At 46.5% G+C, this 13919-nt stretch overlaps 1 protein-coding gene across 3 annotated transcripts in view; it reads left to right on the forward strand.

Annotated features, from left to right (window-relative positions):
- Window positions 1-13919, forward strand: part of ppil2 (peptidylprolyl isomerase (cyclophilin)-like 2) — a 593707-nt gene that overhangs the window by 112992 nt on the left and 466796 nt on the right. For all 3 annotated transcript variants that reach the window (XM_072498280.1, XM_072498289.1, XM_072498297.1), the window contains one exon: window positions 6860-6911. In XM_072498280.1, the coding sequence (XP_072354381.1) occupies window positions 6860-6911 (52 nt within the window). The remainder of the gene's footprint in view (window positions 1-6859; window positions 6912-13919) is intronic.

Genomic DNA, 13919 nt, shown 5'->3' on the forward strand with positions numbered 1-13919 from the left:
TGTCAAACAGGGACATGCATTACAAAACAATAAAATGGGAATTTCTAACTATTCTTAATACACTACACTCACTTAAACATTTCATCACTCTAATTTCCTCAACCGTACAAACAAAATCATAGCAGTTTATACACAGTTTTCCTGGCTTGGCAGTCAAGCTCAGGATCATACAATTGCTCATGAACATTTCTTTACAGTTCTTTATTTACAATAAAACCGCAAGTGAATGCTTTTTATTATAGATCGCGGGGGTCGGGGGTCTGGTCGTATCCGAAAATAGGGGATACCAGCAAGGATTCTATTACATAGGGCAAGGGAGTACCAGGTTATAAACCTGTCACACCAAGATGGTGCGGTGTCGCTGGTGACTGGGTTCTGGGTACTGTGGGGAAGTGAAACATTAACGGCTGGGGGGCTTGAGGTCATGGGGTTTGCGTTCACTCGCAACCAAATGTCCATTGTGATGATGAACCATCCGAAGGAAGTCCTCATGGTGCTTCTTCTTTCCCTTCTCTTCTCCGGTCCTGGAGCTTCTGGAGTTCTGTGGAAACAAGCATAGTGTCTGTAACTATCTTGGTTTAACATCTCGTACGATAGTCTGTCTGTCCTTTAGTGCCAATTACTCCCTTTATAATTGGTCACTATGTGTGACTCCCTCATTTTATTTTCTTCAAAAACCGATTTTCAGGACAAGACACACTTTCAAATAATGAACCAGTGCGAGCCGTCTCGCAGACAGTGCGATCTACCATCCAAATGTTTCAGGATGTAAATAGCCTGTGGTTGGCAACCTAAGGGTTACCTGGAACAAAACTAAACTTTTTGAAATAAAATTTCCAAAATGAGGTGCGTATGGGCCGCGACGGGTAAGAGTTGGATGGAGTCCCCGGGTAGGACGGGTACCAATGCCGTGTCTCCCCTACCCGAGCATAGTTGACCAGAGGGGGGGGTTCCCAGGCAGGGCGGTCCCAATCCGTTTCTCTACTGCCTGAGCAACCGACAAGAACGGGCAAGAAATGTAGTCATCGTGGGGGGGGCTGCCGCATTGGTTCCTTCCTTGAACCAGACGAGCAGTTATGAACGGGCGTGTGGTATCTGTCGACAGACGAGTTCCGCTGAACTGGCGTCTGGGACAGTAGCAAGTCTCTGTGGGCAAGTCCTCAGAGGTTTCGGCTGAAAAGGCGTGGGGCCGTGAAAAAAAAAATTTGCGGTCTGACAAACAACATTTAACAAACTTACAAACAACGTAAAACATGCGGCAGGTTCCATCAGAAAGGACACCACTTCTCCCAAGTGGTTCCTTTTAAAACATCATCTGGACACTTCAGTTATCGGTTGCGAACAGGGTCGCAAAGAGGTTCTCGTTTTGGGAGTCAGACTCAAGGTCGTCATCTTCTCCCGGATGCCAAACTCTTGAGTGTATCAGGGCTGAAAGGGCTGCTTGGTATGATTTGGGGTCGCTCTCGTCATTTCGGACGAGTCTGTATGAGTTGTCTCTGTGCCAATAGGTGGTGTCTAGTTCTGTGGGGACGGAATCGGGGTCGTCATGGTAGTTTGGTGGTCGGTGGTGGGGTTTGTTTAGGAAAGTGATCATGAAGGCATCACTCGGATCGTAGTCGGATTTGCTGGATGTGGGTCCTGTTGCATGGGGATAGTAGGGAGGCGTGCTGTGGCTATCATCCGAGTCACAGTCGCTGTCTCTGCTGCTGCAGTCGGTGGGCGTTCCGGGGCTGAGTGTATGTTTTGGGGGTGGAGTTGAGGTCGAGTCCGTGGCTGGGCTGGACGTGTTGGGGGATGGTAGGGTTACGTTGGCTGTGGGCGGGGTGTGGTGTGCTGCGTTGAGCATGACGTGGTGTGAGTGGTTAGACTGTGTTCCATATGCCTTCAGCTGGTTGATATGGAACCACGCAGTCTTACCGTTGGAATACTTTATCTTGTATACGGAAGGGCTTACTTTGTCCGCAATGGAGTACGGACCGAGTACTTTGGTGACAGGAATGTGCTGGGGTTGTATACGGAGAGCATGACTTGCTGTCCTACACTGTACTCAGTCGCTTGCACTGTCTTGTCGAAACAAGCCTTGCTCTGTTTCTTCCTTGCGCCCAATTTCACTGCGGCTGCTAGCTGAACCGTTTTAACATTTTCCACTAATTGCTCTACCGCTTTCTTGTGTGTGAGGGCCGTCACTTCGGGGCTGGTCAAGTCTAAACCTAATAAAAATTCTGTGCCTTTCATGGGGCGTCCGGTCATGAGGGTGTGTTGGGTGTAACCTGTGGAAGTTTAAATTATATTACGCAAAAACATCAGCGCAAAAGGGAGGATTGAGTCCCAAGTGGTGTTGGTTTGCTGAACCATTTTTCTGAGGGTGGATTTTAGGGTCCGATTCATGCGCTCCACGATACCACTCGACTGTGGGCGGTATGCTATGTGGAATTTTTGGGTGATGCCAAATATCGTGAGGACGTTCTGCATGACACGTCCCGTAAAATGGGAACCTTGGTCGGATTCAATGCTGCGGGGGAGTCCCCATCTTGTAAAGATGTGGTGGGTCAAAATTTTGGCTGTGGTCTTTGCAGTGTTTGTCCTGGATGGGAATGCTTCCACCCATTTTGTAAACGTGTCTTATCACCACGAGTACATATTTATAACCATTCCTGCAAGGGGGCAATGGTCCTATAAAATCGGTCTGGAGGTTAGTCCAGGGGCCATTAACGGGTCGGGTGTGGCTGAGTTGAGCCTTTTTGGCATATCTGTCCGGATTATTCTGGGCACAGATAAGACCATTCTCGATGTAGTGATTAACATCGTCCTTTAAATTCGGCCACCAACAAAGCTGCTTGAGGTGGGCTGTAGTGGGATCGATTTCCTGATGTCCATGACCGTCATGGAATAAACAAATCAGTTGATTCCTGTCCTGTTCAGGAACCACATAAAGGGTGTCTTTTAACACCACACCGTCATGTGTGGTCAGAGCATTTTAAAATCTCTCGTAGGGTGCTGGATACTTTCCTTTTACAATCTCCCTGAGATTGCTGTCCTGCTTCTGGGCCTCCACTAGATCCTCGATCCTAGTCTGTGAGACCTGAACTGCATTCACTGGTGCGCTTTCGGGGTGTGTCCAAAAATATCCGTGTCTGGAACCTGCTTTGGCCAGTGCTTCGGCTTTTACATTTCCAGGGGGGCGGGAGGAGCGATGGTAACTTCGAACTTTGACTATCCCAAAAGTCCTGTTCTGTGCTCTCTCTAAGATGTGACAGAGCAATGGGGCTGAGGGGAGGAGTTTTCCGTCTGCGGAAACAAATCCTCTTGCTTTCCACAGGGGCAGGCATTCAGTAAGGCTGTTGCAGACATAGAAGCTGTCCGAGTATATGTCTGCTGGGCTGGGGAAGGAATCTGGGTGTTCCACTATATATGCGATGGCCGCAAGCTCTGCTGCCTGCGCACCTAAGTGGCCTGGAAGTTTTAATGATATTTCCTCTAGGGCGCGTCCCTGCGCGTCCTCGACATAAATACCGCAACCTGTTAGGCGCTTCCCATCCAATACTGTGGAAGATCCATCCACATATATCCTTATGGGCGCACACGTGTCTGTGTGCTGGGGGCTCTGTTGAACTGCCTATCTTTCTGGGGGGTGTTTTCGCAAGAAAGGGGCCTGTGTTGTGGTGTGGAGAGATAATTTCACATTCATGGGGGGTTCCGGGGTACTGTAAGTTGTCGGCTAAAAAGGTGTGCGTCTTTGTCCGTTTAACAGTGATGTCCCATCCCTGCAAGAGAAGGGTCCATCTAGCTGCTCTAACCTGGCTTACTGTACCGTCCTTGAGTCGTCCGTCCAGTAAAGGTTGGGTGGGGGTGTGTTCGGTGAGAATTGTGATGGGATTCAGTCCGGTAATATACGAAAAATACTGGACTGCCCAGAATACTGCGAGCAGGTGCCTCTCACAGGCTGAAAGTCCCTGCTCCACAGCATCTAAAATTCTGGAGGCGTAAGCTACGGGCCTTAACTGTTCGTGCCGTTCCTGGAGGAGCACGGCCGAAAGGGTGCGGTCTGTGGTTGCTACCTCTATAGCGTAAGGGGAAAGCGGGTCTGGAACTTATAGTGCGGGGGCTGCTATGAGTGATTGCTTCAACGCATCCACAGCATCCGTATGCTGCGGAAGCCATTCCCAGGGGGCTCCTTTCTTTAGGAGGTCTGAGAGGGGTGCTGCCTTGCTGGCGAAACCGTCAATGTGGTTTTGGCAGTAGCCAACAAGTCCTAAAAACAACCGGAGGGCTGAAACGTTCTGGGGAAGGGGCAATTTAGCAATCCAGTCAATCCTTTTATGCTCGATCTCGCGTTTACCATGTGTGATAATTGTTCCCAAATATATCACCTTATCTTCCAAAATCTGGGCTTTTCTGGGGTTGACTTTACAACCAATTGAGTGTAGGAGTTCCAGGAGTTCGGACAGAAGCTCAATGTGCTCTTCCTTGGTGTCTGTCTGTAGTAGTAGGTTGTCTACGTACTGGACCAGACATTCGGGGTGAGAAAATTTGGCTAACCCATTTGCCAGCTGTCGGTGGAAAATGGAGGGGGAGTTGTGGAATCCTTGTGGCAGGCATGTCCACGTGTACTGCTAATTTTTAAAGGTGAAGGCAAATTTGTACTGGCACGCCTTTGCCAATGGAATGGACCAGAATCCATTCCTGACATCCAATACCGTAAAGAATCGGGAATTGAGTCCCTGCTTGAGCATGGGCTCGGGACTTGTTGCTACTGTGGGGGTTGCTGCGGAGGTGATTTTGTTGAGTTCCCGGTAATCAATGGTCAATCGCCGTGATCCATCGGGCTTTCTCACCGGCCAAATCGGGGCATTATTAGTGGAGGCTACTGATCTAAGTACACCCTGCTCTAATAAGCTTTCTATTACCTTTGAGATTTCTCCCTCTGCCTCTTGGGGAAATCTATACTGGTTTTGGGGTCCAGGGTCAGGTCCTGTTATTTGTACGGAGCCAGTCATCCGTCCACAGTCGTGCTTGTGGGTCGCGAATGCTGCCCTGTTCTTTTGCAGAACTGCCCTGACCTGATTGTCCGTGCTAAGCGTGGTCGGGTTGAACCAAAATTCGCCTACTGCGCTAATTTTGTTCGCGTATTCTCCTATGGTGAGCGTTGCGGGGGCTCTTGCAGACTTCGCCATTTTCCAAACACACTGGTTGACTGGATCAAATGATAAGTTGTGGGAATTCATAAAATCGCTTCCCAGAATGTGTTCTGCTGTGTGGGGCAGATCGACCAAAACTACGGTGTGCTTGGTGGTGATGTTACCGATTTGAATGGGTACAGGGGCTGTGATGTGTCCCTGCTGTGAGTGGCCTGTAAAGCCGCTGAGGGTGATAGTGGCTGTAGTGGGCTACGTGTCTTTTTGAAACAGGGTGGAGGAGTTTATCGTGGTGCGGGACCCTCCTGTGTCCCATAGAAATTCGTTGGGCTGTTCCCGAATTTTTGCTGCAACTACCGGTCGTCCGGACCTATCCCAAAGGGTGTCGCAGACCCAACTGGGGGAGCCCGAACACCGTCAGTCCATTCCAGTCAGGTCCGTCTGATCTGAACGGGCGCTAACTCTGTGAATGGGCTCTGTCTTCTTCTTACTCAGAGTGCCCGTCTGCTGGGCTCTCTGTGGCTTTCTAGGGGCATTGCACTCTCTTGCGAAGTGTCCTAAATGGCCACAGTTGTAACACTCCTGTGACTTGGGTGGAGGGCTGTTCTTTCCTTCATTCACCCATGCGGGGTTCTGGCGTGTGGTAACTGCCTGTATATCTGCGGCGGCCTGCTTTTCCTCCGGATTCTTGACTGCGGGTTTGCTTTGTATAGCATGCTCCCAAGTGCGGGACAATCTTTTCACTACCCACTTCTCGTTATGGGCCTCCTCTGAGGGATCATAACTCGCGCAAGCTTTCTGTCCTGTCTCTGTGGCATGGGAGATAAGGGTGCGGGTCCATTTGACCATGTTGTCTGGGGACAAATGGGCACGGTCTAAGTCTCCAAAGACTGCTGCAAAGTGGATCCACAGGCGTCCAGCGAACGCTGTGGGGTGCTCGGATTTCTTTTGCCTGCATTTGTTGAGGCCATCTACGGGGTCACCCCGGTTATACCCGATCGCATCCAGGATCGCGGTATGCATTTCTGCAAGGGTGCCTCCTCCTACATTCTGTGGGTTGGGAAGGGCTGCTGCTCCTGAAGGGTCTAAACCTAAAACTGTGAGCTTTACATGCTCTCGCTCATCCATGGTCGCCTGATGCTTTACTGTGGCAAAGAAATGGTGGGGGTCTGAGGTGGGGAGGAATGGTGTGAGTTTCTCGCACGCGTCCCGTAATTGGGTCACTGTTAAGGGGGTGGAGTATAGAAATTCCGCATCGTCCGATGTGGCTGTGCTGTGGGTGGTGACTGGGTTCATTGGAGTGTGAACTATTTGCTCTGTGGGGGGTTGGGGCGCTTTCCTCTTTTGTGGCTTTCCCTGCGCACATGTTCTCTTAACATATTTCTGCGCTGTCTCATTCAACTCTTCCCAATCAGGGCCGTCTTCCTGATCTAATTTCGCTCCAAATGTTTCCTGGAAGCCTTTCTGAACTGAAAGCAGCGATTGCAACTCTGCAATCTGCTTTCTGCACTTTGCGTGATCTAGCGTGCTTTGTCTTTGCTCTGTGGTGGCAGCATGGAGTGCTCTTAACGCTGCCTTTTGGTCGCTGCACTGTCTCTGCAATGCTTCTACCTGCTTTTGTGTTTCTTCACATGTAGAATCTCTGAGAGAGAGGTCTATTAGCATTTTACAGTATGTTAAAATATTTGCTAACCTTGTTTATAAAACCTTTTTTTGTGTTTCAGAAATTAGATGTTAAATCACTCATCAAGTTGACCTACCACAAGAACAATGAAGGTATGTATTCACTGACTATCTCTGTCTCTATTTTATGTTCAGTACTTTTCAAATCTAGATTGGAGAGCTTTAGGTTCTCTTCCCCCCCCCCCACCCCAATAAACAGCAAAAGGTCATGCTGTTGATCCAGAAAGGATCTTGTTAGGTAGAATTCTGCTGTTTCCTTCATGCCACTAATAGAGATTTCAAATTGTTTATAAAGATATACGACAGAAAGTTTGAATGAAATTGATTGCTTCAACACTGACGAATTAGAATGTTACAGCTTGTGTCTTTTCATTTCTGGAACTCCTCACACACCTTTCACCAAACTCACCGGGTACTCTGGACAAAGACATTTTGAAAGTGTCGGTTAAAAAGGAAAAGGAGGTAGGAAAGCACTGTTAATTAAAGATGAGATCAGTATATTAGTGAGACAGGATCTTAGAGCAGAAGATCAAGATGTAGAATCAGTAAAGGTAGAGCGAAGAAACCGAAAGGAGCATCAAGCATTGGTGGGAATTGTTTATTGACCACCAAGCAATTGTGGTAACGTAGGGCACGATATAAATCAGGAAAATAGAGGTGCATGTAACAAGGGCAAAACCATAATCATGGTGGACCTCAATCGATAGAAAGATTGGATAAACCTAATTAGCACTAATACTGTGAACGATGAATTACAGGAATATAAACAAAGATAGTTTTCTAGAACAGTATGTTGAAGAACCAAACGGGCTATTTTAGATCTGATATTGTACAATGACAAAAGGCTATTAATAATCTTGTTGTAAAGGAACCTTTAGAGAAGAGTGACCATAATGTGATAGAATTTTACATTTTAGTGATGTATTTCAATCCAAAACTAGAGTCTTATCTCTAAACAAAGGAAACTAGATGGTATGATGGCAAGTTAGCTAATAATAATCTTTAATCAGAGATTTAAAAATCGCGGGAGCTGAGAGTCGCGGAGATTTAAAAAGAGCAGGAGCTGCGATTCGGAGCGGAGATTTGAAAAGAGCGAGAGCTGAGAGTCGCGGAGATTTAAAAAGAGCGGGAGCTGAGAGGGATACCTCTGGACAGCAGGCTGAAATTAAAAAACAATTCAGGAGTGACATCACAGCAAAACAATAAGTTCATTGGCTGGTGTTATCGTGCGGGGCGCAGAGGTTGCTGAGTTGAGTGCTTGCTGAGAAGGGGAGTGAATAACAGGTATGCTCTTTTTCTTTTTTTATCTAGAGGGGATGGCAGGGAAGGTAGTGCAATGTTCCTCCTGCTGAATGTTTGAGGTGAGGGGCGCCGTCAGTGTCCCTGCTGATTTCATCTGTGGGAAGTGCACCCATCTCCAGCTCCTCAGAAACCGCGTTAGGGAGCTGGAGCTGGATGAACTTCGGATCATTCGGGAGGCAGAGATAGAAGCTTCAGGGATGTAGTTACTCCGAAGAATAAAGATAGATGGATGACGGTGAGAGGGGCTGGGAGGAAGCAGTCAGTACAGGGATCCCCTGTGGTCGTTCCCCTTAGTAACAAGTATACCGCTTTGGATACTGTTGGGGGGGACGGGACTTACCAGGGGTAAGCCATGGGGTACAGGTCTCTGGCACGGAGTCTGTCCCTGTTGCTCGGAAGGGAAGGGGGAGAGGAGTAGAGCATTAGTCATTGGAGACTCCATAGTTAGGGGGATAGATGGGAGTTTCTGTGGGAACGAGAGAGACTCGCGGTTGGTGTGTTGCCTCCCAGGTGCCAAGGTGCGTGAAGTCTCGGATCGTGTTTTCGGGATCCTTAAGGGGGAGGGGGAGCAGCCCCAAGTCGTGGTCCACATAGGTACCAACGACATAGGTATAGATGTAGGACAAAGAGTTATTATCTCTGGGTTGTTACCCGTGCCACGTGATAGCGAGACGAGGAATAGGGAGAGAGAGGAGTTGAACACGTGGCTACAGGGATGGTGCAGGAGGGAGGGTTTCAGATTTCTGGATAATTGGGGCTCATTCTGGGGTCGGTGGGACCTCTACAAACGGGATGGTCTACACCTGGACCAGAGGGGTACCAATATCCTGGGGGGGGGAATTTGCTAATGCTCTTCGGAAGGTTTTAAACTAGTTCAGCAGGGGCTTGGGAACCTGAATTGTATCTCCAGTATACAGGAGGTTGAGAGTAGTGAGGTCATGAGTCAGGTTTCAAAGTTGCGGCAGGCAGGAAGGTGGTTTAAAGTGTGTCTTCTTCAATGCCAGGAGCATCCGGAATAAGGTGGGTGAACTTGCGGCATGGGTTGGTACTTGGGACTTCGATGTTGTGGCCATTTCGGAGACATGGATAGAGCAGGGACAGGAATGGTTGTTGCAGGTGCTGGGGTTTAGACATTTCAGTAAGCTCAGGGAAGGTGGTAAAAGAGGGGGACGGGTGGCATTGTTAGTCAAGGACAGTATTACGGTGGCAGAAAGGACGTTTGATGAGGACTCGTCTACTGAGGTAGTATGGGATGAGGTTAGAAACAGGAAAGGAGAGGTTACCCTGTTAGGGGTTTTCTATAGGCCTCTGAAAAGTTACAGAGATGTAGAGGAAAGGATTGCAAAGATGATTCTGGATAGGAGCGAAAACAACAGGGTAGTTGTTATGGGGGACTATAACTTTCCAAATATTGACTGGAAACGCTCTAGTTCGAGTACTTTAGATGGGTCTGTTTTTGTCCACTGTGTGCAGGAGGGATTCCTGACACAGTATGTAGATAGGCCAATGAGAGGCAAGGCCATATTGGATTTGGTACTGGGTAATGAACCAGGGCAGGTGTTAGATTTGGAGGTAGGTGAGCACTTTGGTGATAGTGACCACAATTCCATTGCGTTTACTTTAGTGATGGAAAGGGATGGGTATATACCGCAGGGCAAGAGTTATATCTGGGGGAAAGGCAATTATGATGCGATGAGGCAAGACTTAGGATGCATCGGATGGAGAGGAAAACTGCAGGGGATGGGCACAGTTGAAATGTGGAGCTTGTTCAAGGAACAGCTACTGCGTGTCCTTAATAAGTATGTACCTGTCTGGCAGGGAGGAAGTGGTCGAGCAAGGGAACCGTGGTTTACTAAAGCATTCGAAACACTTGTCAAGAGGAAGAAGGAGGCTTATGTACAGATGAGACATGAAGGTTCAGTTAGGGCGCTCAAGAGTTACAAGTTAGCTAGGGATGACCTAAAGAGAGAGCTAAGAAGAGCCAGGAGGGGACATGAGAAGTCTTTGGCAGGTAGGATCAAGGACAACCCTAAAGCTTTCTATAGATATGTCAGGAATAAATGAATGACTAGGGTAAGAGTAGGGCCAGTCAAGGACAGTAGTGGGAAGTTGTGTTTGGAGTCCGAGGAGATAGGAGAGGTGCAAAATGAATATTTTTCGTCAGTTTTCACACAGGAAAAAGACAATGTTGTCGAGGAGAATACTGAGATTCAGGCTACTAGACCAGAAGGGCTTGAGATTCATGAGGAAGAGGTGTTAGCAATTCTTTAAAGTTTGAAAATAGATAAGTCCCCTGGGCCGGATGGGATTTATCCTAGGATTCTCTGGGAAGCTAGGGAGGAAATTGCTGAGCCTTTGGCTTTGATCTTTAAGTCATCTTTGCCTACAGGAATAGTGCCAGAAGACTGGAGGATAGCAAATGTTGTCCCCTTGTTCAAGAAGGGAAGTAGAGACAACCCTGGTAACTATAGACCAGTGAGTCTTACTTCTGTTGTGGACAAAATCTTGGAACGGTTTATAAGAGATAGGATGTATAATCATCTGGAAAGGAATAATTTGATTAGAGATAGTCAACACGGTTTTGTGAAGGGTAGGTCGTGCCTCACAAAACTTATTGAGTTCTTTGAGAAGGTGACCAAACAGGTGGATGAGGGTAAAGCAGTTGATGTGGTGTATATGGATTTCCGTAAAGCGTTTGATAAGGTTCCCCACGGTAGGCTACTGCAGAAAATACGGAGGCATGGGATTCAGGGTCATTTAGCGGTTTAGATCAGAAATTGGCTAGCTGGAAGAAGACAAAGGGTGGTGGTTGATGGGAAATGTTCAGACTGGAGTCCAGTTACTAGTGGTGTACGACAAGGATCTGTTTTGGGGCCACTGCTGTTTGTCATTTATATAAATGACCTGGAGGAGGGCGTAGAAGGATGGGTGAGTAAATTTGCAGGTGACACTAAAGTCGGTGGAGTTGTGGACCGTGCAGAAGGATGTTACAGGTTACAGAGGGACATAGATAAGCTGCAGATCTGGGCTGAGAGGTGGCAAATGGAGTTTAATGCAGAAAGTGTGAGGTGATTCATTTTGGAAGGAATAACAGGAAGACAGAGTACTGGGCTAATGGTAAGATTTTTGGCAGTGTGGATGAGCAGAGAGATCTCGGTGTCCATGTACATAGATCCCTGAAAGTTGCCACCCAGGTTGAGAGGGTTGTTAAGAAGGCGTACGGTGTGTTAGCTTTTATTGGTAGAGGGATTGAGTTTCGGAGCCGTGAGGTCATGTTGCAGCTCTACAAAACTCTGGTGCGGCCGCATTTGCAGTATTGCATGCAATTCTGGTCGCCGCATTATAGGAAGGATGTGGAAGCATTGGAAAGGGTGCAGAGGAGATTTACCAGAATGTTGCCTGGTATGGAGGGAAGATCTTATGAGGAAAGGCTGAGGGACTTGAGGCTGTTTTTGTTTGAGAGAAGAAGGTTAAGAGGTGACTTAATTGAGGCATACAAGATGATCAGAGGATTGGATAGGGTGGACAGTGAGAGCCTTTTTCCTCGGATGGTGATGTCTAGCACGAGGGGACATAGCTTTAAATTGAGGGGAGATAGATATAGGACAGATGTCAGAGGTAGGTTCTTTACTCAGAGAGTAGTAAGGGCGTGGAATGCCCTGCCTGCAACAGTAGTGGACTCGCCAACACTATGGGCATTCAAATGGTCATTGGATAGACATATGGACGATAGGGGAATAGTGTAGATGGGCTCTAGAGTGGTTTCACAGGTCGGCGCAACATCGAGGGGCGAAGGGCCTGTACTGCGCTGTAATGTTCTATGTTCTATTATTGTCATAGGTAGGCTTACATTAACACTGCAATGAACTCTGCACAGACAGTGACCCAAGCCGGGAATATAAACCCGGAACCCTGGTGCTGTGAAGCCACAGTGCTAACCACAATGCTACCGTGCCACCCAATCCAGTGTAATTATTTGTGAATACAGCACTGACTTTGAATTTAGTGTGCATCACTTCAATTTGAACAAATCCCCAGCTTGAGAGGTGTCCATTTTATTTGGTGCAGTTATCTGAGAAGTGATGCTCCTGACTTGTATTAAATAGGCACTCTGTACTTGCAGTTTGAGTCTGCATCTATAAAGTAAAAAGAATAATAATGAGGATGTGCTAAATTCCAAAGTGATTTCTGAGCTTCTGCAAATAGAAGTGAGTCTTGTTAATTCCTATTTAAAATTATCTGCTTGCATCAGAGCAAAACTAAGAAAGACAGTTTTAAAGCACAAGAGCCTCTTCTTTCACTATCCTGCTTACACACTGTCACCACTGTTTAGAAATTGAAGAGGTAGTACAGTGACATTTCAATGATACCTATGCTGACTGAGCGTAGGGTTGTCAATGTCTATCCTTTATTGATATTTTCTGAGGCCCCATTACTGTTATTAAATGAACAAAGTAGTAATTTTTAAGTTCAGTTAATTTAGTCAGAATGGCTTTATCACTGAACTTGATTCTGGTTCCCTTATTGAATATGAAACAAAGCATTCTGTTTGAAGACAGCAGGTCCTTTTAGCTCAGATTGAAAAGGTATTTTCAGTTTCTCTTTTTATTGTTTTCGTGACGTCAGGTCTAGATGCACTTATTCAAACACTAGGCTAAATATATTCACCATGCACAATAACGCACTTTGCACAAAATGACTTCAAACCAGATTTTAATCAATTGGCATCCCATTCAAGTCAGTAACCACATGGAGCTGATGCAATAATATACATAAGAGCAAACAAAAAGGTTAAGCTGAGTGCATGTTTATTGTAGTATAAACTGAGAAATCTCTGCAGTGATCCATTGCCCATGTTGTTAGAATCTATTGCTAACAACTCAGTCTTACAGAATCCACAATTCCCTCCAGTTAAACTTTGTCAGGCCAAAGTAATTGTTCTTGTCCCTAGTCACAAACTCTCTATGTTTACTACTCATTCCATTCCTCTTCCATGTCACTGTCTCAAACTGAACTAGACTGTTGGCAATCTCAGTATCCTAATTGATGTTTAGCAAAAGGTTTCGCCCCATATCCTCTCTATCACAATAACAGCCACCATTCACCTTCATGACATCACCAGTCTTCATGCCTGCCTCAGCTCATCTGTTGCTGAGTCTCTTATGCATGTCTTTGTTATCTCCAGGTTACCGAATATTAAACCTCCATGCTTCCCCTCCTCCATTCACTGCATAAAACTCTCCTTTTTGGTCACTCTCCCTAATATTTCAATGGGACTTTTTTCTATCTTAAAGACTATTTGAATTAAGTTGTCTTCTATATTTTGCCTTTAATTTACTGGAGAACCTGGGAAGAACCATCTTGTGTGAATTTGACTCATTGCATCATACTGTACAAATTGGCATCCCCCAAAGCGCCCCATTTGGCAAGCTAAAAGTACGCAAAGCATTAAATACTCGGCAGCTGAGACATATTGTCAGTGTGATATTAGTTTATGTTAAGGTTAAGAAAACCTTTTTTTTTCAATAAGTTAATTTTTAACTTAAGTGCAGTGAATCCGGTTAACAAAGATATATCGTGTTGTAGAAGGCAGCAAAATAGATACTGACATATTCTTGTGCATACAGAACATCAGGGTTTTTAGTACTCATTTGCCCAACTGCTCTCTACTTCACACAGTGTTCTCACAAACCTGAGTGCATCTGATGTACAGCTGGCCAAATCACATTAACTGCTCTCACGTAAAAGCAGAAAATGTGGGCAACATTCAGCAGGTCTTGCAGCATCTGTGAACAAAAA

This window comes from Scyliorhinus torazame, chromosome 1 (assembly GCF_047496885.1).
Source record: "Scyliorhinus torazame isolate Kashiwa2021f chromosome 1, sScyTor2.1, whole genome shotgun sequence".
Lineage (NCBI taxonomy): Eukaryota > Metazoa > Chordata > Chondrichthyes > Carcharhiniformes > Scyliorhinidae > Scyliorhinus > Scyliorhinus torazame.